The sequence below is a fragment of the Heterocephalus glaber genome, unplaced genomic scaffold (genome assembly GCF_053883595.1).
Source record: "Heterocephalus glaber isolate CG9 unplaced genomic scaffold, H.glaber_assembly_v1.0 deba00000937, whole genome shotgun sequence".
Taxonomy (NCBI): domain Eukaryota; kingdom Metazoa; phylum Chordata; class Mammalia; order Rodentia; family Bathyergidae; genus Heterocephalus; species Heterocephalus glaber.
The window spans coordinates 2,517,196-2,536,368 of NW_028258173.1; the positions used below are offsets into that span (position 1 = coordinate 2,517,196).

A 19,173-nucleotide genomic window follows, 5' to 3' on the forward strand; every position below is an offset into this window, starting at 1 on the left:
AGCTGGCTTCACATTTACAGCGATCCTCCTACCTCAGCCTCCCAAGTGCTGGGATTAGAGGTGAGAGCCATCATTTTCTGGTAATAAATGGAAAAAGACCATTTGAACCTAGGTTTTTCTAAATTGCAGCACTGCCCAGCCCCCAAAGCCTCACGGTTTCTTAATTACTTGGTTTCTTGGTTTGCTCCAAGAGTTGATCCCCTCCTTAGTACGTTCCTGCTGGTGGTACATATGTGACTATCCCATCAAGTGGATCTAATTAACCGCTTTCATTAATAAAAATCCCCTGGAAGGGACAGTCATGTATGTACCACCGATGGGTCAAGCCACCCGGCAGTGAGACGCAAGAACTAAGGCCCAGTCCTGAACGTGTTAATTACTCCCCATGGTTCCATCTCCAAATAGACACACTGGGGATTTGGGCTTCATCCTGTGGATTTTGGGGAACACAAATCAGTCCACAATCCACACACGCTCAACAGAGGACTCATTAAATTACAACACAGACCTGGAACAAAACAGTACAACAACATTAAAAACCACGTATCTCATTTATTATCACAATAAATAATTCACAGCAAATGCCTGCATGAAAACCTGGGTTACAGAGCCAGGTTATGTGAAGTGATTCCAACTATGTAAACCCTGGACATTCACCTGTTCAGGACAGACAGGTACTTCGAGTGGACGGGGCCTGGGGTGATCAAAGTGGACTGGGGATGGTTTCTTATAATTTTTACCATAAGCATTTATTATTTTTACAAAACACCAAAGTTATTATTTTAAATTTAAAAACAGGGAATTGTTTTAAAACAGATGAAGATATTTGGCACGCCTTGGTCTTCTCTCCAGCCACAGCGCAGCCACTGCACAGAGACAGACGCATCTCTGAGGTCCCCACCCCATGCTGCCTGCAGGGGTCACAGCCCATGGCTCTCCCTTGTCACGGCTGGCCTGCACTGTGACAGGCTCTCTCCAACCACTCCCAACAAGGTTCACACCTGGGGGCAGCAGGGAGGTGCCTGCAAGCATCCCAAAGGACATCAGAGTCCTTCCAGGCGTCACCTGTGCAGCCAGTGTATTAGACAGTACTGGCCTCAATGCACAGACAGGCACCGTCTGGGAGACAATGCCAGTTGCCCACCAGTGTGGCCCAGCTAGGCCTTCAGCAAGGCCACCTTGTGTTCTGGGACACAATCTTCACAGATGTTGTAGGGCTCAGGGCCTGGCTCTTGCCTCAGGTATTTCTCTGCAAAAAATAATGCTTTGTTTTGTTTTATCCAGTACTGGGGATAGAACCCAGCACCTCCACACAGAGCTAGATCCACAGTCCTCTTTTGAGACACGGTCTTGCTGCATTACTAAATTGCCCCGGTTAGACTTGAACTTTCAACCCTCCTGCCTCACCCTCCCAGAATGCTAAGATTACAGGTGTGTACCTCAAAATAACAAGCACTGAAAAAATGGGTGTGAGGACCGGCCAGTTCGGGGAACAGGCTCAAAGAGGCAGGCACTTGGGGCCCAGCACCCAGTGCATCGAGGGCTGCCTGAACCAGCACCTGGAGCTGTGCAGAGGGTCCACTCGGCTCCAGGCTCATCACTGTTTTTCTGGGTGACGAGTCCTGAGGGATCCTCCCCACAGTGTGCCCCAATCCACGCAGCCTTCTGTGGCCCACTCCAGCTGCCTCCGGCAGCAACACGGCCACATCTCAGATGACAGACCAAGCCCAGAATGCAGACACAAAAACCCTCAGTTCAACTGCCCGCCACCTACAACCCGCAAATCTAACTCAAGGTGGGAGAAATCAGAACACTGGCTCCTCTGGGGCACAGGGGTAAGGGCATGAGAGACTTTTCTGGAGTGACGGAAACAAGTTATCCTGATTGGTGGATATGCAGGTGGGACACTGAAGCTCTCTGTTCATTTGTGTTTAAACATCCCCTCAAACATGTACACCTAAATAATCCCCAGGTGAAGAAGGCCTCGGCTTCACTTCTGGCCCTGCACTGGGCCTGAACCCCCTTTGGCTCCAGCTCCACCCCTGGCCCTCTTGCCCTCTTGAGGCTCAGGTGTCCTGTCCACCCCACCCCCTTCTTTCCTGCAGATCCCATCCCCTGTGCCCACCTGCCTCCTCTAGGGTGGAAAAGTACTGGAACCCCTTCAGATCAGCAGCCAGCAGGGCACGGAGCACAGGCACCTGCGGAATAGACATGCTTCAGTCCAGAGCAAGAGGCTTGCTCCTGACAGACGAGAGGCAGGAGGCTTGGTGGAGGTGCTGAGCATTCTGGGAGATGTTGCACCCTCCCACACAGGTAGTAGGGAGAAGGAGGCAGGCTCCAGCGGGCTGCTGCCAGAGGAAGGTTTCCATATGACCAGCCTCTAAAGACCGCCACTTTGCAGAGGGTCACTCTGCAAACTACACAGAATGCAACAGCTACAAGCCCAGCCACGGAGCCAGACTGCCCAAGACTGAAGTTTCAGTGCCAAGGACAGCATGTCAGCAGTGTGGCGTGGCCCTGAGGGTCAAGGAGACTGAGACCACGTGCAGAACTGCTCTAAGGACAGGGGCCACGGCTCCCCTTTTTGCAGGGAAGGAGGAGGTCAGAGGTAGAGTCACAACAGACGGAGGGTCAGGGCCATCTGTCCTTGGGATGGCATCACTGGCCCTGGGCAGGGGGAGGGCTGCGGACACCCATCTCGCGGGGTGGGGCTGGCTTGCCTACCTGCAGGCCCACGAACGCCAGGGAGATCCCCTGCTTGCGGAGGTCCTCAAGGAGCTCGCCCAGGCCCAGCACCACAGTGTAGTCGATGCTGCAGATGTGGGAGCACTCGAGGACTGCAGAGCGCGGAGAGGACGCTGGGGACACAGGCCAGGCTGCTGTGCTACTGTGTGGCCAACACCGTGAGGGCAAGGCCAGCCAGGGGTGCGCCTCAGGCCAAGCCACTGCTGAGGGCTAGGGTGGCAGCACCCGAGGCAAGAGCTATTTGGTGAGAGCAGTAGCTGCTTCCTTCCTAAGAGCAAGGGGCCCCGTGCCTTCCTTGAACGTCAGCTCTGGGCACCGTGGCCCTTGCTGAGGCAGAGAGAGGAGCAGTTCTGGGGCTGAGTCCTCACTGGGGACTATCCTGCTCACAAGGGATGCCGCTCAAATGCTCAAAACCTCATGGACCTGAGAGCAGGGGTGGCTCCCAGGCAAGTAGGGACTGGGCCTCGGGGTCCTCAAAGAGCCACGGTGGAGGGGAAGTAGATATAGGCATGTTGATCTCGGTCCATCACTGCGCAACACATACCTCCTCCCAGGGCCTGACTCAGTACGGAGTCCCGCAGGGCCTCAGTGGCAGGGAAGTGCAGGCCACTGGTCGGCTGCAGGACAAGGACTGGCCCCTCTGACACCTGGGGGGAGGAAGAACGAGTGAACCCTGAGGGTGAGGGAATAGGACGGCCTCTACCAGGCTTTGCCTGTCCCAAGCAGGAAAGCCAAAACCCAAGCCCAGGGCACTGGAGGGGACGGGTGAAGGCCGGCAGGAGGCCCCCGTGGAGCAGCACAGCAGGAAGGCACTGTGGCTTTCAATAGGAAAAGGGTCACCTCTGGCGGTCCCAGAGACCGCAGTCACCCATAAATTCAAGTCGCAAGGGAAAGCCCCGGGCCCTGCCCATACGCGCCTCCCCGACCAGCACCTGGATCTTGGGCCTGGCCACGGAGTGCAGGAGGAGCAGAACGGATACCAGTGTCCCTGCCAGGATGCCATACTGGACCTCCCAGAAGCACAGCAGGAAGGTCGCGCAGAGGGGCAGCAGGTCCAGTCCTAGGAGAGGACTCGGCTGAAGAGCGCCTTGTCCCTGCCAAGTGCCTGCTTGCGGCTGCCTGAACCCCACTGCACCCTACCAGGCAGCAGGATGGCCTCCTGCTCCCTACATGCTGAGTAACAGTGATCACAGACCCTAAGCAGCCCCAGCAGCCTTTGGTCTGGGGACCCAAGGCCAGCGGCTGAGTCGCAGCTAGTCAGAGGAAGGTCAAGGTCACAGGAAGAAGACTAACAGATCCTGCTTGGCTCGGTCCCAGGCCCCCAACCTCAGGGAGAGCAGTAGGGGCCTGTTGGAGGCCCAGGAAGGAGGGACAGATCCTGAGAAGGAGTGGTGGGGATCATGTGGCCCTTGGACACCACACAAGACTCTTTGGCTGAAGTAGTGGGGGAGGGGGCAAAGTGCATGCCCTTGGGGTCAGCCCCAGGTACACATAATTCAGACACATCTCACCCTCCCTGAGCCTCAGTTTCCTTTAGGAGTATCTCTTATATTCCACACAGGCAGGGTAGCACGTCTCGAGGCTCCCCTAAAGGAGAGACGTAGAGTACACTACACAGAGATCCTGGCACACGAGAAACAATCGTTCCTTTGGTTGGTAACTCACTGGGGAGACAGTAAAAGGAGCCAAACTACACAAATCCTTATAGTTCTTCAATTTAAAAAAAACGGAATTTGTTTCATTAAAGAAACTGAGGGTTCAGGGTACCTGAGTAAGGGGCCAGGGAAAAGCAGGCTGAGGATGGTGGGGAAGTGAGGCCGGAGAAGCCCTGCTGGTCTTCTCCAGGGACCCTGTGCGGGCAGACCCAGCCCTCTGGAGACCAGAGTCCCACCCTCCTGGCAGCCCACACAAGGATCAGGGACATCTCCTGGCCTGCAGGGGGAGCTCCCAGGGATCACTACCATAATCCCAGCTCCGGCCTCTGCTGGGCTGTAGGAAGGGGAACAAAGGATGCCCTCAGCAACCACAGACATCGTGCCCTGCTCTCTCTGTGGGGCACATCCGTCTTTGTACTGTGCTCCTAATACACACTTAACACTGGGCACATACATACTCTTAACCTGCCACAGCATCCCAAAGATCTTGGTGTCAAACAGTGGGGCCACAGCCATGATGATGACAGCAGCCAGTGCGGCCTTGGGAATGTAGTAGAAGAGCGAAGTCAGGTAATCCAGGGACAGCAGCACCAGTGCACCTGAGGATGGCCAGGGCGTCACCTGGGGCCTTCAGGGGTGAGGTGGCCCCATTCGCTGTGCCATCCCAGGAAGACACGGCCACGTGCCAAAGTGGCCTTGGCAGCCCACTCGGCAGGTGTAGCCCTCCAGGAGGCTCCCCTCGCCTCTTGCTCTCACTTCGTGGGGCTAGGAGAAAGTGGGGACTCACCGGTCACCAGGCCCCCTGCAGGGGTGCACACCCCAGACTGGGCATTCACAGCTGTCCTAGAAAGGCAAGGGAGAACTGTGAATCCTGCAGTTCTGCACAGCAGGGGTAGTCGTCAACCTGCACGCAGCACTGGGCAGTCTTCCAGGAGACCTGGGCTGGGGCGGTGAGGGCAGGTGGACCAAGGCAGTGACGCAGGGCAGAGACAGGACACTGTGCGAAATCCACACTTATTTCTTAAATACATATTGTTAAGCACTTCCATGTGCAGGGAATTTTCTAGATCTAAATAAATGCAGCACTGAGAACCCAGACGCTGTCCCGGAGGGCAGGGTGAGTCCCCCTTCCTGCTTTGGTCACTGCTGACCAAAGGGCAGACTGTGGTAGAGAGATGGACAAGAATGTGTGGAACATGGGCAAAGGAGCCCAGCTAAGGGAGAGGGGTCCTGGGGCTCAAGCAGCGGAGAGGGAATGGCGTAGACACCCACCGCCCAAAGCTGCCGGTCACCGGGTACGACGAGAGGAGGGAGCCCAGCGTGTTGGTGAGGCCTGGGGAGAAAACAGACATTTACTGGGAGTGGCGAGATCACACAGACCGAAGAGATAAGCAGGAGGGAGACTGAAAACCGAGCAAGGTCAGGCAGAGACAGAGGGAAGGATGAGGAGCCTGCATCAGCTCCAGGGATTCTTTTTTTTTTTTTTTGGTACCAGGAATTGAACTCGGGATCGTCTGCTTGCAAAGCAAGCAGTGGAACCACTCAGCTAAATCCCCGGCAAGCCCCAGGCATTCTTTCAGGAAGGAAAACAGGCCATGAGCTTTGTTGTGTCTGCCCAGATGCTGTCCAGCTTTATTTGCAGTGCTGGGGTTTGAACCCATGGCCTCGTATGCACTAGGTAAACAGTCCACCACTGAACCACAGCCCCAGCCTGATTTAGCCCTCATAAAGTCATTCTGGACCCAGCCTCGCCGTGTGGCTCAAACATGCCTCTCTTTGATAACAGAGAGAAGGGATCTACCTGCCAGAAGTGGCGTGGCTGAGGAAGGGGGTCCCCGTAAGACAACTCCATCCACTCGGCTCCACCGAGTGCCCCTCAATCCCACTTCTGCTTTGCGAGCTGACCCACTGAGGTGAGGAACTGAAGGTTCCAGGCCCTTCACAGTAACCACAATCTCCTCTGCTCCGTAAATCCCACACCAGGTCAAAGGAGATGGTACGGGCTGGGAGAGGCACAGGCAGGAGCAGGCCCATGACACATGGTCCCCAAACACACTAGCAAAGTCAGCTCGCAAAGATAAAGGAATCCACAACTGTAAACCCAGCATGGAGCCCTACTGATAGGCAGGCAGCCCAGGACACGTGGGTCCTTACCGAGCCCCCTGCTCCTGCCGCAGGGAGGCCACTGGGCAGGGACAAGCATATCCAGGAGCAGGCCTGGCTGCACCCTCTGCTCCCTGCTCACTGGCCCTGCAGCTGCTTCCCAGAGGCTGGGCACTCCAGGGGTCCATGGAGCTACAGCCCTCAGGGTGTCGCACACAACAGGTGCTCAGTAAGTGGAAACACAGACCACCTGTGAGCTCCCTATGCCTAAGGAGTAAACAGAGCCTTCAGGATACTTGAGCATGAGTCCGTGAGGCCCACTGACTCATCACAACTATTGCTACACTTGGCACAACCCAGTGGGATGCAGTGGGACCCAGCCTGGAAGGAATCTTACCGATGGCCAGCAGCTCCTGGTTGGCATCCACACGGTAACTGTTTTGAGATGCTAAGGAGAACGAACAACACAAACACTGTCACCGGACATATGATACTGCTAGGGAAATGCCTATGAAATGAAAATGAGGTTCACATTTCTATGTATGCCATTGTCCATCCACGCTTTGCAAATGTGTTTAAATATGCTACACACACACACACACACACACACACACACACACACACACACGCTGCACCTAATTTAAAAATCCAAAATCTGAAACATTTCAAAACCAAAACTTTCTGAGTTCCAACCTTCAAAACGTTTTGCGGCTGGGCATGGTGGCCTATGACTGTAATCTCACTCTGGGAGGCTGAGGCAGGTCACAAGTTCAAGCTCAGCCTGGGCAATTAGGCAATTCAGCGAGACTGTCTCCAAAAAGGGTGGGGATGTAGCTCAGTGTGAAGACCCTAGGTTCAATCCCCAGTTCCGGAAAAAGAAAGAAAGAAAGAAAGAAGAAAGTTTTAGATCTCTTTTGAATTAGAATGCTCAACCAGTAAAGCCTATGAAAAATATTCCAACATCTGAAAACCTCCCAAACCCAGAACACTTCTGGTCCCAGGCATTTTTCCATCTGCACATGCGTGTATCAGAGAGCAGAAAGAAAGTAAAATGTTAACAGTAGTCAGATGGAGCAGGAAAAGGTGATTTATCTTTTCTTTTTTTCTGCACTTTCAGTACTTTCTACAACAACTTTATATTGTTTTCTCTGATTTCAAGTGGAGATGGCTAGAAAGCCAGGGATGAGGGATCAAGACTTCCAGGGAAGCCACAGGGCACGAGCCTAAGACAGAGGTAAGTATACACTCCAGCTGTGCAGCTACGGGACCTGCCACTGTTCTCTGCTCTACTGCCACGGAGCAGGTAAGCAAACAAGCAGGGCTGTAGTCAACAAATCCACTTGCTAACAAGCAAACTGTGAAGCTTGCGTATGTCCCACATGTCATAAAACATTAGTTTTTTTCCAGCCGTTTAAAAGATGTAAAATTCATTTTTAGGTCAGTGGCGTGAAGTAAAGGAGACAGCAGGCCAAGGTTTACCAAACCTAGATTAAAGAGAATGACAGGCAGGAGGTCAAATGGCCTCAAAAGGGAGTGGCTTTGGGGGGGCCGGGGCAGGAAGATTGCAAGTTTAAGCTAAGCCTGAGCAACTTAGCAATATCTTGTCTCATAATAAAAAATGGGGCTGGGGATTTAGTTCAGTGGTGCTGCCGACTGCCTCACAAGCACAAGGTCCCAAGTTCAATCCCTGGCACCAATAAATAAATAAATAAATAAACAGATAGCTAGCTAGATAAATAAATAAAGGGCTGGGCATGTAGCTTAGTGCAAAAGGTTCAATCAGTACTGTAAACAAACTCATGTCTACATAACAGATGAGTAAAGACCGTAAGATGCAGATTTGGAGAAGATACCATGTTTCTTCTAGCAACAACAAAAAGAGATGATCAGAGAAATAAAAATTGAACAAGAAAGACATGCACTGTGTACAGAACTAATGGAGATGTGGTATGGTTTTGAGCAATTGTTGAATCTGGAAAACCCTTCTGAATGGATCTCTGAATGGGTTGAGGGACAAAGCACTGGACTACTGGAGAGGGATTTATCCTGGCAGGAAACACGAGACAAGGAGTCCAGACAATATATACTGTGAGTTGTTCTTATGAATTCTTTTTCTGGTGCTGGGGATGGAACCCAGAGCCTTGTGCATGCCAGGCAAGCACTCTACTGCTGAGTTGTTGGTAACTGGGCTTTCACCTCCAGAATCAACCCATGGGCAAGGAGGACTCAGCTTTGCAGACTGCAGTGTAAATGTCATCCAAACTGATAATCCAGAGCTGGAAGTGGAGCTGACCTCAGTGGGAAAGGGGGACAAGTGACAGATTTAACAGCCTCCCCTTACAAAGGAGGAAGCCACAAGATGCCGAACCAGAAATAAGTACCTAAGCAGGCAACTGTTTCCCTGCCTCCAAAGGGAGAGGAGCGGAGCCTCCAGAGGTGCTGAGCCAACAGAACAGAGGCTGTTAAATTTTTCGGAATTTTGTGAAACTGAACTAAAACAAACTGAATTACAACCTCCAGTTAAACGAACTACAGTACAAATAAAGATACCACAGCTCACTGCCTTTCTTTTTTTTTTGCGGTACTGGGAATTGAATTCAGGACCTGGCGCTTGCCAGGCAGGCATGGCGCCACTGAGCTACATCCCCAGCCCTAACTCACTGCTTCTTAATGTGACACGTCGCTATGATCAATGAGGTTGCCTGTATCTACCAGGAGCACCTGCAGGCATGCAGGATGCAGACACACAGAGGCCCTAACACACAGCTTATCCCAACCCTGTGTTCAAGCTCCACATCCACGGATGTCTTGGTCAGCCTGGAATCAGCCACACTGGGAGCATTTATATCCCAGAAAATGGCAACAGCAGGGCCTTCATCCCAGCCCCTTGGTACTGAACACTGAGTCCAGCGAGCACTGAGCTACATCACCAGCCCTTTTGTAAATTCTGAGACAGGGTCTAAGTTGCTCGGGATGGCCACACACTTTTGATCCTCCTGCCTCAGCCTCCCAAGGAGCTGGGATTACAAGTGTGTGCACCACTGCATCACCCTGCCCAGCCAAAGCAGGACCTCTTACGTCCACACAGAGGAGGCTGCTGGAGCACTGACCGGCATACTGGGATGGGGCTTCCCATTAGAGATCCAATTTTATCGGACATGGTATGCATTCCTTATCTGAAACAACTGGAACCAGAAGTGTTTCCAGTTTTCTATTTCTTTAGATTTTGGAATATCTGCAGACTTTACTGGTTAAGAATCTTTCAGCCTTTACCAGTTGAGTACAACTTATTAGCACACTGGTCCTGAAGGTTTTAGATTTTAGATTTTTACATTAGGGATGTCCAACTGATCCTTATATATACATACTGTATTTTAAAACATGAGCATATAATACTTAGAAAAAAATTCTAATTTTGCAAATGAGAGCAGATAAACGCGAACAAGAAAGCAACAAGCCAAGCTGGGCCGTGAGCCTAGGGATGCGTCTCCAAGAGGCAAAGCAGTGCAGGCGGCAGGCGTCTTACCAAAGGCTTTGGCCACGGATATGCTCTCCAGCAGCCCCATCAGGGGCACCACAGCCAGCCCTGCTCCCATGTCCTGAGAGAGGAGACAGGGGAGTCGGTGAGTGCCCTCCTCCGCTCAGGAAGGGAAGGGAAGGAAGGGAAGGGCAGGTCTGGTCCAGCAGGGCCCTCTTCCCCACGTGTGCATGCAAAGGAGACAAGGGCACCGCAGCTACTGGGCACAAGCTTATGGGGTGAGGAAACACCGCCCTGTCAGAGAGGAGCAAGACACCACGGAGAACCTGCAAATGCATCCCATGCCCGTGTTCAGAGTAGGAGGACCACAGGGCCCGAGACAGAAACACGGGGTGGGGGAGAGTCGTGTCCCACCTGGGGTTCTTCCCCACAGGGACAGCCCACCCTCGCCAGCTGGCACCTCCCATCACTGAAAGAAGCACCGGGGACCCTGAGCCAGACCCAGGGGCGCCACGGCCTCAGCCACACTGGCGGCTCCCATCTCCGCTCACCTGCACCATCTCGGTGAAGCTGACAGTCCCGTTGGCCGTGGTCACTGAGAAGGGAGGGGCTTGCAGGGGAGGAAGCCCCCTGGCTATCTCCCCAGTCAGAAGGAAGGGCTGGTATCCAGTCACCTCGAACGCGTACGCAACCAGGGCTGCAGAGGAGACCACCAGGGCATTTCGAGCTGGGATAGAGGGACACAGGTGAGAGCCGGTCTTGGCACACACAGGAAAGTAGCCGGGGCGGAGACTAGCATTCCTCCCACCTCCAGAGCTGGGATGACAAGTGTGTACCCCTGCACTCAGCTGGTGTTTTGGCATCTAAGAAACCTTCCTTGGCCAGGGGTGGTGACGCAGATCTGTAATCCCAGCCATGGGGGAGCTGAGGCAGAAGCATTTCAAGTTCAAAGGCAGCCTTAAGGCAACTATTTTAAAATAAAATAAAAATAAATTTTTAAAAAATCCATCAGGGTTCAGCTTGCTGGTATAGCATTTGGCCAGCATGCATGAGGCTCAGCCCCAAGTAGTAGGCAACAACAAAATACCTTTCTCACTGGGGGAAGACTGCCCTTCCGAGGGCTACACAGACAATTCTTAAGAGATAACAGAGGGCCCGTACCACGCGTCTCTGGCATGCAGGCTCATCCAGAGCCATCCTTGCTCCACTCAGCCTAGGCACGCTGGACACAATACCCCTGCCTGGGTCATCCTGGGGCTGGGTGCCACCCCTATAGCCTGAAGCCTACTGATATCCAAGGGTCACTCCTACTGCTGGGCACGCCCAGCCTGGCCTTCCTCACAGAAACCACAGGAGCTGCAGCCTAAGCCTCCCTCACTGCACCCCCTCCTGACCACGCACGGTGTCTTCCGTGAGCGGGCTTGGGATTCTAGGATCTGTAAGAATAAACTTCAGGTTTTTTCCAAGCCTCTCAGGTCTCCTCCTGACCAATCCTGCCATAAAACACAAGACCACTCCCTGAGGGACTCTCGGGGTCTGAGGGCAGCTGGCAGCTACACCTACGTTTAAGCCCAACTCCAGTGTGCCTGGGAATCCCCTGGAAGTGGGTGGGGCCCGAGAGCCACAGAACTAACTGGGTGGTTTCCACTGTTTCACAGATGCTGAATGAAAGCTCAGACTTCGGGGAGCAACTCTACAGGATCAAACCCAGGCTGGAAGGGACATCGTCACCCGACCCCAGCGTCCCTTCCCTACCAAGCTCCTTGCATTCACCCACTGCCTTGAGGCTGCAGAACAGAACCTGGTGGTGACCACAGTGAGTTGGGGACCAGCCTCGGCTGATGGAAATGACCCAAGTGCTAACCCCAACCACTCCTCTCTCTCGCTGTTGTTGATTTCCTGCCTGCGCCCCCGCCAACAGCGGGGCCACGCTCAGGTCGTTTTCGCTCCCAGTAAAGTTCAGAGATGATGCTGCCGTCCTGCTCTCCTATTCGTGCCTTCCTCTGTGGGCGTCACCAACCAGCACCCAGCCTCCCCGGAGATGGCCCTCAGCTCGCCGCAGCCTCTCCCCTGTACCTGCCATGAACACGACCCGCATACCCCACGCCTACAGCCAACCCTTCCCTCCCAGCAAGTGCACAGTTTGAACACCGCCTCCTAGCCCTGTGGAATTTGCTTTCTCCCCCAGCAACCCTGTAGATGGAGTTCTTCAAACCTGGGCGCTACCAATGTGTGGGGTCAGCTGACTCCACTGCAGGAGGCTGAGGGCCGCAGGACACTCGGGCATCCCTGGCCTCTACCCACTAGATGCCAGCAACAGCCTCCCCAGATGGTGTCCACCGGGGCAAAGTCACCTCTGCCTGAGCACCTAACCTCTGCTGCAGATGAGTGTTCCCAGTGCTGGAGAAAGATCAGAACCATCTAGGAGCCAGGCCGGGTGGTGCACACCTGTAATCCCAGCACTCTGGGAGGCTGAGGCAGGAGGATCCCAAGTTGGAGCCTCAGCAACTTAATGACTTAGTGAAAGCCTGTCTCAAAATAAAAAATAAAAAAGGGCTGGGGCTGTAGCTCAGTGGGAGATCCTACCTTCAATCCCTGGTACCACCAAAACAAAACAAAAACAACAGCAAACCACTCATGAGTTTCTAGCATCCCAATGCCCAAGTAACTCCCAGGCCAAACAATCTCTGGGAGGTGGGACCGAGGGCTCCTCGAGTGACCCCCAGGTGCAGCCCAGGTTCATCAACCAGGAGCCTCTCCTTACCCGTGGTGGAAGTCCACACCAGCCCACGGCTGAGCTGCACGCCAGGGGGCATCTCAGGGTGGGCAGGGGGCATGTGGTCCCGCATCAGCTTCAGCGCGAGCAGCAGCACCATGCAGACCAGCCCCAGCACGGCGTCCCCCAGCCTGCAGGCAGAGGATGGGTCACCACCCAGCCAGGCAGCCAAGAGACCTTCTGCTGGGACTCTCTCTCTCACTGCCCTTCTGTCTTCTAAATAATTCATGGCCGTGGCGGGTTTCAAAACTATGTTCATGTCTCAGTAAGGGCCTAGCCCTGAACCAGATTAGGAGCCGGGGAGTCCCCTTCACAATGACAGTGGAATGCCCATGTTTTCAGGTGTGTCACCCTCTGGGCAGCCTCCACTTCCACTGCCCCTGGAAGGCTGACCCCTGCTCAAGAGCCAGGGAGCCCAGGCGGCAGGCCCTGGGATAAGGCAGCAGCCGATCAGAGGAGAGGCGAGGTCCAGGACCTGGCCCACTCCCTAGGCCACCACCCACTTCCCTCAAATCCCTCCTCTGGTCCCAGCAGGAGCATAGGGCATATCCTGGCTTTCCACCGGCTGGTCTAGGAGGGAGGGACCCCTCAAGAGAGAGACTTAAACCCTCAGAGGAAGCACTCATCTCTCCATCCCTCACCAAGGCTGGGCAGCCAAGTTCTGTGCATCTGCTCTCTGGGCCTATGTCACGGCATCGCCACATGAAGACCCTGGAAGTGGAGACGCCTGCCCTGGCTCCTTTCCTACCGGCCCCGAGAGCATGGTGAGGATCCTCAGACCCCCCAGGGCTCCTGTACAATGCCCCCCTAACTCAGCAGGTCTGCCTGTCTAACCCCTGCCAGGTGATGTGACAGCACTGCTCTGGGGACCGGAGTGATCAGCAAAGCCTCCACCGGGAGTGGAGACAGAGGTAGGGGTGGGGAGGGGCCCGGGAAGGAAGAGCATCGTCATCTGGGGAAAGAAAGAAGCCAACAGAGTACCTGGTCTCCCCGATGTTGAGGAAGGTGTGATACACTTGCAGGAAGAACTGCCTGGGGATGTTCTGCAGGCCTAGCAGGTTCTGTTCAAATGGAATCTTTCAGAACCTGCCCATGGCTAGTGGTGGGGTGTCCCTCCCTCCACTCTGCCCCCACCTCACCCCTCCCTTTTGCCTGAGAAGGACCCCACCTGGGTGCCTAGACCAGGACTGTCTCTGGGCTCCCAGGGGGCCACCTGACCCCAGGCAGGACACAATTATCTTGGGGAAGGCAGCACCTTGTGTTTGGGTCAGTGGCACATTTTGAATGAAAAACTAGTTTAGGCCACTCCAAAGCAGGAAACTGGTTCAACAGCTGAGCGGTCTGGGGCCCTCTGCCACACCTCCCCTCACCTCCCTTTGGCCACCACTGGCCCGAGGGGCCTGTCATTCCCGGCACTGCCCCCTGCTGGAAGGAAAAATCATGCCAGGCCAAGACGGAGAATGGGCTGCTCCTCGGGGCTCCCTGGTAAGGGTGGGGGTCCCAGCCACATCAGGGCCTCCTACAGTGACTGTAACCCTCGGGGTCTTCAGGAGGGAAAAGGGGCTTCATTCCTGGCTTTAGCTCTTTGTCCTGCTTGAGACCCAGCAGGGTGTACAGGAAGTGGACAGACCTGGACACCCCAGGACACTCCTGCCCCAAAACTGCTGCAAACACTGCGGTGGGGCATGGGGCAGGTGGACACTGAAGGAATCTGGGCTGGGGGGCTTACATCCTGGGCACGTCAGACTGCCAAGCATCATGACCTAATCAAAGCTTTTCAAACCTGGGGGTAGGGTTAGTGTTACTGAGCAGGAATGAGAAGGCGCCCTCCACTGGTGTTAGGATCATATGAAAGAGAGCTGGGTGTGGTGGCCCCAACCTATAATCCCAGCACTCTGGGAGGCTGCGGCAAGAGGATCCAAAGTCTGAACCCAACTGGGACAACATAGTGAATTAATTAGACCTTGCCTCAAAAAAAAAAGGTCTGGACATGTAGCTCAGTGCAAAAGACCTGGCTTCAACCCTCAGTGCCACAGAAAAAAAGAAAAAAAAGAGAACATTTTTCAATTCCCAGCATCAGAGAAAGAACAGACAAAACAAAAAAGCATTCTTGATACTAAAATGTTTCCTGAATATAGACAAGCCACATTTGCCAAGCATGCCCTGCCATGTGTGTAGATAATGTACAAATCACACACTCCCACACCTTGTGTGTTCTCTCCACTCTAAAATGGATGATAAACCCACCTCGTGGAGGTGTGGTAAGAATTAAGGACGTGGTAAATCAGTGTGGAGATACCTCAAAGAACTAGGACTGGAAGTCCCATTTGGCCCCACTATTCCCCAGCTGGGGATCTTCCCAAAAAATTAAAAGAATCTTACCACAGCGATATATGTGCACCCATGTTCATAGCGGCACAGTTTGTAATAGCTAAAGCTTGGAAACAGCCCAAATGCCCATCAAATGGAGACTGAATAAAGAAAATGTGATTTTTTTTATAAAATGGAGTACTACTCAGCCATAAAGAATGAGAAACTGGAGACATTTATAGCTAAATGGATGCACATTGAGGCGATACCCTTAAGTGAAATAAACAGGACACACATGTGTAAATACCGAATAGTTTCTCTAGTGTGAGAAACTGAAAGTGTAAATAAGGACTAAAAGGTATAACAGATAATGTGAAATAGGAAGAAAAGGGGCAAAGGGGAAGGGGAAGTGGGAGGGGTAGGGGAAAGGATAGAAGGGAATGGAATTAACATGAGAAAATGAAAAAATGGAAACAAAGTCTTTGTAAATAGGGAGGGATGGAGAGGTTGAAGGGAGGGCAGGGGTAAGGGGAAAAATAAGAACCAAGAGAGATTATGTAAAGGTGCAGATTTCCAATGATGAATGTCATTATATTGTATGCCTAAAATGTACCAATGATTACAATGAATAATCAATAATGTAAAATAGGAAGAAAAGGTCCAAAGGGGTCGGGGTAGTGAGAAGGGCAGGGAAAAGGAAAGAAAGGAAAGGAAAAATGATGAGAAATGGAAAAAATGGAAATAAAGTCTTTGTAAATAGGGGAGGCTGGAGGGGGTGAAGGGAGGGCAGGGGAAGGGGAAAAAATAAGAACCAAGATGCATCATGTAAAGGTGCAAGTTCCCAGTGAGAACTGTAAATGCGTTGTATACCTAAAATGTACCAATAAAAGAATTTAAGAAAAAAAAAAAAAGAATTAAGGACGTGGAAATCGTAACCAAGGGCCTAGCACACAGGGTGCAGAACAGTCAGCTACTTATTCAGTCTCCCATCCTTGATTCTCTTGCTCGGCCTACACTGGAGCAGACAAGACATGAGGTCACGAGCCAGGGCTGTGGCCCTGAGTCCCTACCAGGGACCCCGTCTACAGAACTGAGTTCAGTTCCATTCTGTAGACACTCAGCTGGGCGCTCACCCACCTTACACCACACACAGCAGCGGGTACCGCGGTCAATCCTGCCACAAGGGATGTAAGAAAGACCCAGGGACATGAGCAGCCGTAAGTTACATCCTGGGGTAACTGGTGATTACAGATTCTAGTGCTTCTCATAGCTATTTTACACAAAACTTAAAATCTTGGTATTTAAATGATATTAAATAGAAACTAGAAGAAACCACAAAAAGCCATCTAGATAAATTAGCATGGGGAAGTGCTGGTGGAAACCTTAGTGTCAGTCCATGACCTGCAAGTTTTGCTGGTAAATGTGTGAAAGGCAGAACAGAAACACCCCGTGAAGCCAACCAACCAGCCTGGCACAAAAGCTCAGGCATGAGCCGAGGGGTGAAGTTATGGGCCCCCAATTTATCTGTTGTAAAATTAACCATCACACAACCTCTCCCCCAGGAAGGGAGGACCCATGAGAGCACTGACAGACCAGAGACAAATCCCAAGCAGCAAGGTGTTTCCTGGCCACAAACTGCAGAACTGGCTTTGGTCCTGCTCCCAGGCACCCCTGCACCACCTGGCATCGGTCAGAGGGCAGAGCCCTCGTGGGCACTGTGCCTACCTTGATCTGTCCGAAGCCGATGGTGATGGCAGCAGCAGAGGTGAAGCCCTTAATGACAGGACAGGAGATGAAGTCCAGCAGGAGCCCTGGCAGCCAAAAGGGAATGGAGAGTGGCCCCAGTTCCCTCGGGTTCCAGAGGACAGGGTGGATGTAGGCTGGCAGAGGGGCATGGGTAGGACTGGAGAGCAGCTCAGGGCTGAGGGGTGACATACCCCATCTGGACTGTTTTTAGGGTCTGCGGCCCTGGCAGTTCTCCCAGTATGCTGGCCTCTCTGCAGAGTCCAACAGCCTGAGACGGAGGACCCCCCCCCCCACAGATGGCCTTGCACTGGAGAGGGGGAAATGAGAAGGTCAAGGGCATCCTGGGGGGCCTTGGTACCCCAGGAAAAGCAGAACTGAAGCCTCTCCACCCACTGAGGAAGACAGGCTCTTACCCAAACGCAGGAACCCCATGGCTAGCTGGATGCAGCCTGACAGGAAGGCCAGCAGCACAGCATAGGCAGGCTCGTGGAAGGTGTAGAAGGACACCAGGAGGGACATGATGGCCGTGGGGCCCAGAGTCAAGTCCCGGGAGGTGCCCAGGAAGAAATACACAAAGCATCCCATGAAGGCAGAGTAGAGGCCGTACTGTCAGGGAGAGACAGCAGTAAGTACCAGCAGGCCCCAGGCCAGTCCACCCACATGCCTGGCGTCCAGGGGACACGTGGGTGTCAACTGTGTACTTGGCACACCCTGGCACACACAGGCAGGGCCAACCACCTACCCTCCACTGGCCACCATGGTGAACCTGCAGTGAACGGGGGGCTCTTTTTCTACCAGCACCAAGAGGGGCCTCAGGGTGCTGAGGACCAGCTGAAGTGAGGTGGTGGGGGGTGCCTCAAAGGCTGGTGTACTTATGTCTTCGAGTCCCAGGAAGTGTGCCTAAGGTCACCATGAGTCATCCTTCTAGACCACACAATCAGCTCAATGCCTGAAGGCAGTCACACGCTGCAGATTACAGATCAAGTGTTCCCTGGGCCCCTGGGGTAGCAGGTATGAGGTGTCTGAACCCCATACTAAGTCTTCCTGTTCTGCCCCTGGCTGGCCTCAGGCCACAGGACAGGGGTGTGCCTGGCAGTGGGGTCAGACAGCTCACCTGGGGAGGCAGCCCAGCCACTTCTGCATAGGCTAGCGCCTGGGGAATGACGGTGAGGCCAACCGAGAGGCCCGCAATGCAGTCCATCTTCAGCCACTGCAGTGAGTACGCAGGCAGCCACGCCAGGAAGGGCAGCCTCCTCTGCCAGGCTGAGAAGGAGCAGCAGGTGCTGAGGGCCATGTTGCAGCCGGGGGAACTGGCCTGACCCAGGGCATCCACCGGAGAGGACATCACTAGGGTGGGGCTGTGGGGCGGGAAACAGCAGCAGTCAGAGGCCCAGCAATGCCAGGTGGGATCCACCCACATCAAGAGCAGGCACTGAGGGAGGTCTGCTAAGTTCCCCAGCTGGTCTTGGAGAAGAAGCCCGTGACCTCTGCAAAGGGGGCAAGAAGCCCCCCCCCCCCGTCCCCTCGTTCGCTGCCCTGGATCCCACCTGCTCAAATCCTGGTGCCTCTTCTTCCAACAGTTTTCACAGGTAAAAACCAGACAAACTACTTCCTCATTAGAATCCTAAAGAATCTCTCCTCCTGGCAGAATCTTTCTTTTTTCCCTCTCCAGGGAACTTAACGGAACAAGCTGCTGGGAGAAGCAGGGTTCCCGGGCACCCATCCCCTTCCCCCAGCCTAGACGGCTGGACGCCCTCGGGTTCCGAGATCTTCAGGTGCGACCCACCCCCAGCTCCACCCACTACGGCGGACACGTGGTGCTGAAGGGTGGGGGTCTGACATCACACTTTACCCAGGCCCCCATCTCTGGCATTTGCAGCCTAGAGGGGCACCGGGGACTACACTTAAGTGCTGGAGAGCGCCAGGATTCTACCATTAATTCTGGGTGCGCAGCATCCTCTGAGTCTTGGCCCTCTGTCCTGCGCACAGAGCGGACTGCAGACCCCCACCCAGCCCCGCTGCACCCCTTTGAACAAAACCCCTCCTCCCTACCCCACGATGCCGCCAGACCCCCAGCCAGGGGTCCAGGGCGAGGACCCACGCCGGCTGACTGCGCGCGGGCCAGCTGCCCCGAGCGAGGTCGAGGGTCGCGGGTACCTGGAATGGGACGCGGTACGGAGGGGCCTCACCGTAGGGCTGGGCCTCGGATCCTGCGCTGGTCCCGCATCCGCCGCCCCTGCCCGGGCCCAGCTCCCCGCCTTTCCCGGGCGCCGACTCACCCCGGGCGTCACAGCTCCTAGAGCCTCCCGGAGCCACCGCCACCGGGTCTGCAGGAACCTGGGGGAGGGGCGGGGGCGGGG

General features: G+C 54.1%; 1 protein-coding gene and 1 long non-coding RNA gene across 11 annotated transcripts; one reads left to right on the forward strand and one right to left on the reverse strand.

Moving 5' to 3' along the window:
* Window positions 1-532: 532 nt before the first annotated feature.
* Slc26a11 (solute carrier family 26 member 11) lies at window positions 533-19,167 on the reverse strand. Of its 8 annotated transcripts, none has more exons than XM_004860892.4 (17): window positions 19,093-19,167; window positions 17,928-18,171; window positions 17,227-17,419; window positions 16,793-16,878; window positions 13,739-13,818; window positions 12,746-12,888; window positions 10,533-10,708; window positions 10,030-10,102; window positions 6,901-6,951; window positions 5,673-5,733; window positions 5,188-5,243; window positions 4,859-4,999; window positions 3,678-3,805; window positions 3,290-3,392; window positions 2,725-2,858; window positions 2,126-2,198; window positions 533-1,249 (listed from the first exon to the last, which is right to left on the reverse strand). In XM_004860892.4, the coding sequence occupies exons 2-17, from the start codon at window positions 18,156-18,158 to the stop codon at window positions 1,158-1,160; spliced, it is 1,821 nt and encodes a 606-aa protein (XP_004860949.2). In that variant the 5' UTR covers window positions 18,159-18,171; window positions 19,093-19,167; the 3' UTR covers window positions 533-1,157. The 8 variants fall into 8 exon arrangements, with proteins under 8 accessions (XP_004860949.2, XP_087064460.1, XP_021096938.2 ...); XM_087208334.1 differs by having other exon boundaries at window positions 10,533-10,678; window positions 19,003-19,165; XM_021241279.2 differs by having other exon boundaries at window positions 2,725-2,837; window positions 19,003-19,165.
* LOC110345114 (uncharacterized) lies at window positions 5,728-12,759 on the forward strand. 3 transcript variants are annotated; one of them, XR_015450195.1, is made up of 3 exons: window positions 5,728-8,591; window positions 8,706-10,126; window positions 11,640-12,759. It is a non-coding gene; the product is annotated as an uncharacterized LOC110345114 (long non-coding RNA). The 3 variants fall into 3 exon arrangements; XR_015450197.1 differs by having other exon boundaries at window positions 5,728-6,313; window positions 7,663-10,126; XR_015450196.1 differs by having other exon boundaries at window positions 5,728-7,806; window positions 8,318-10,126; window positions 11,640-12,758.
* Window positions 19,168-19,173: the final 6 nt, after the last annotated feature.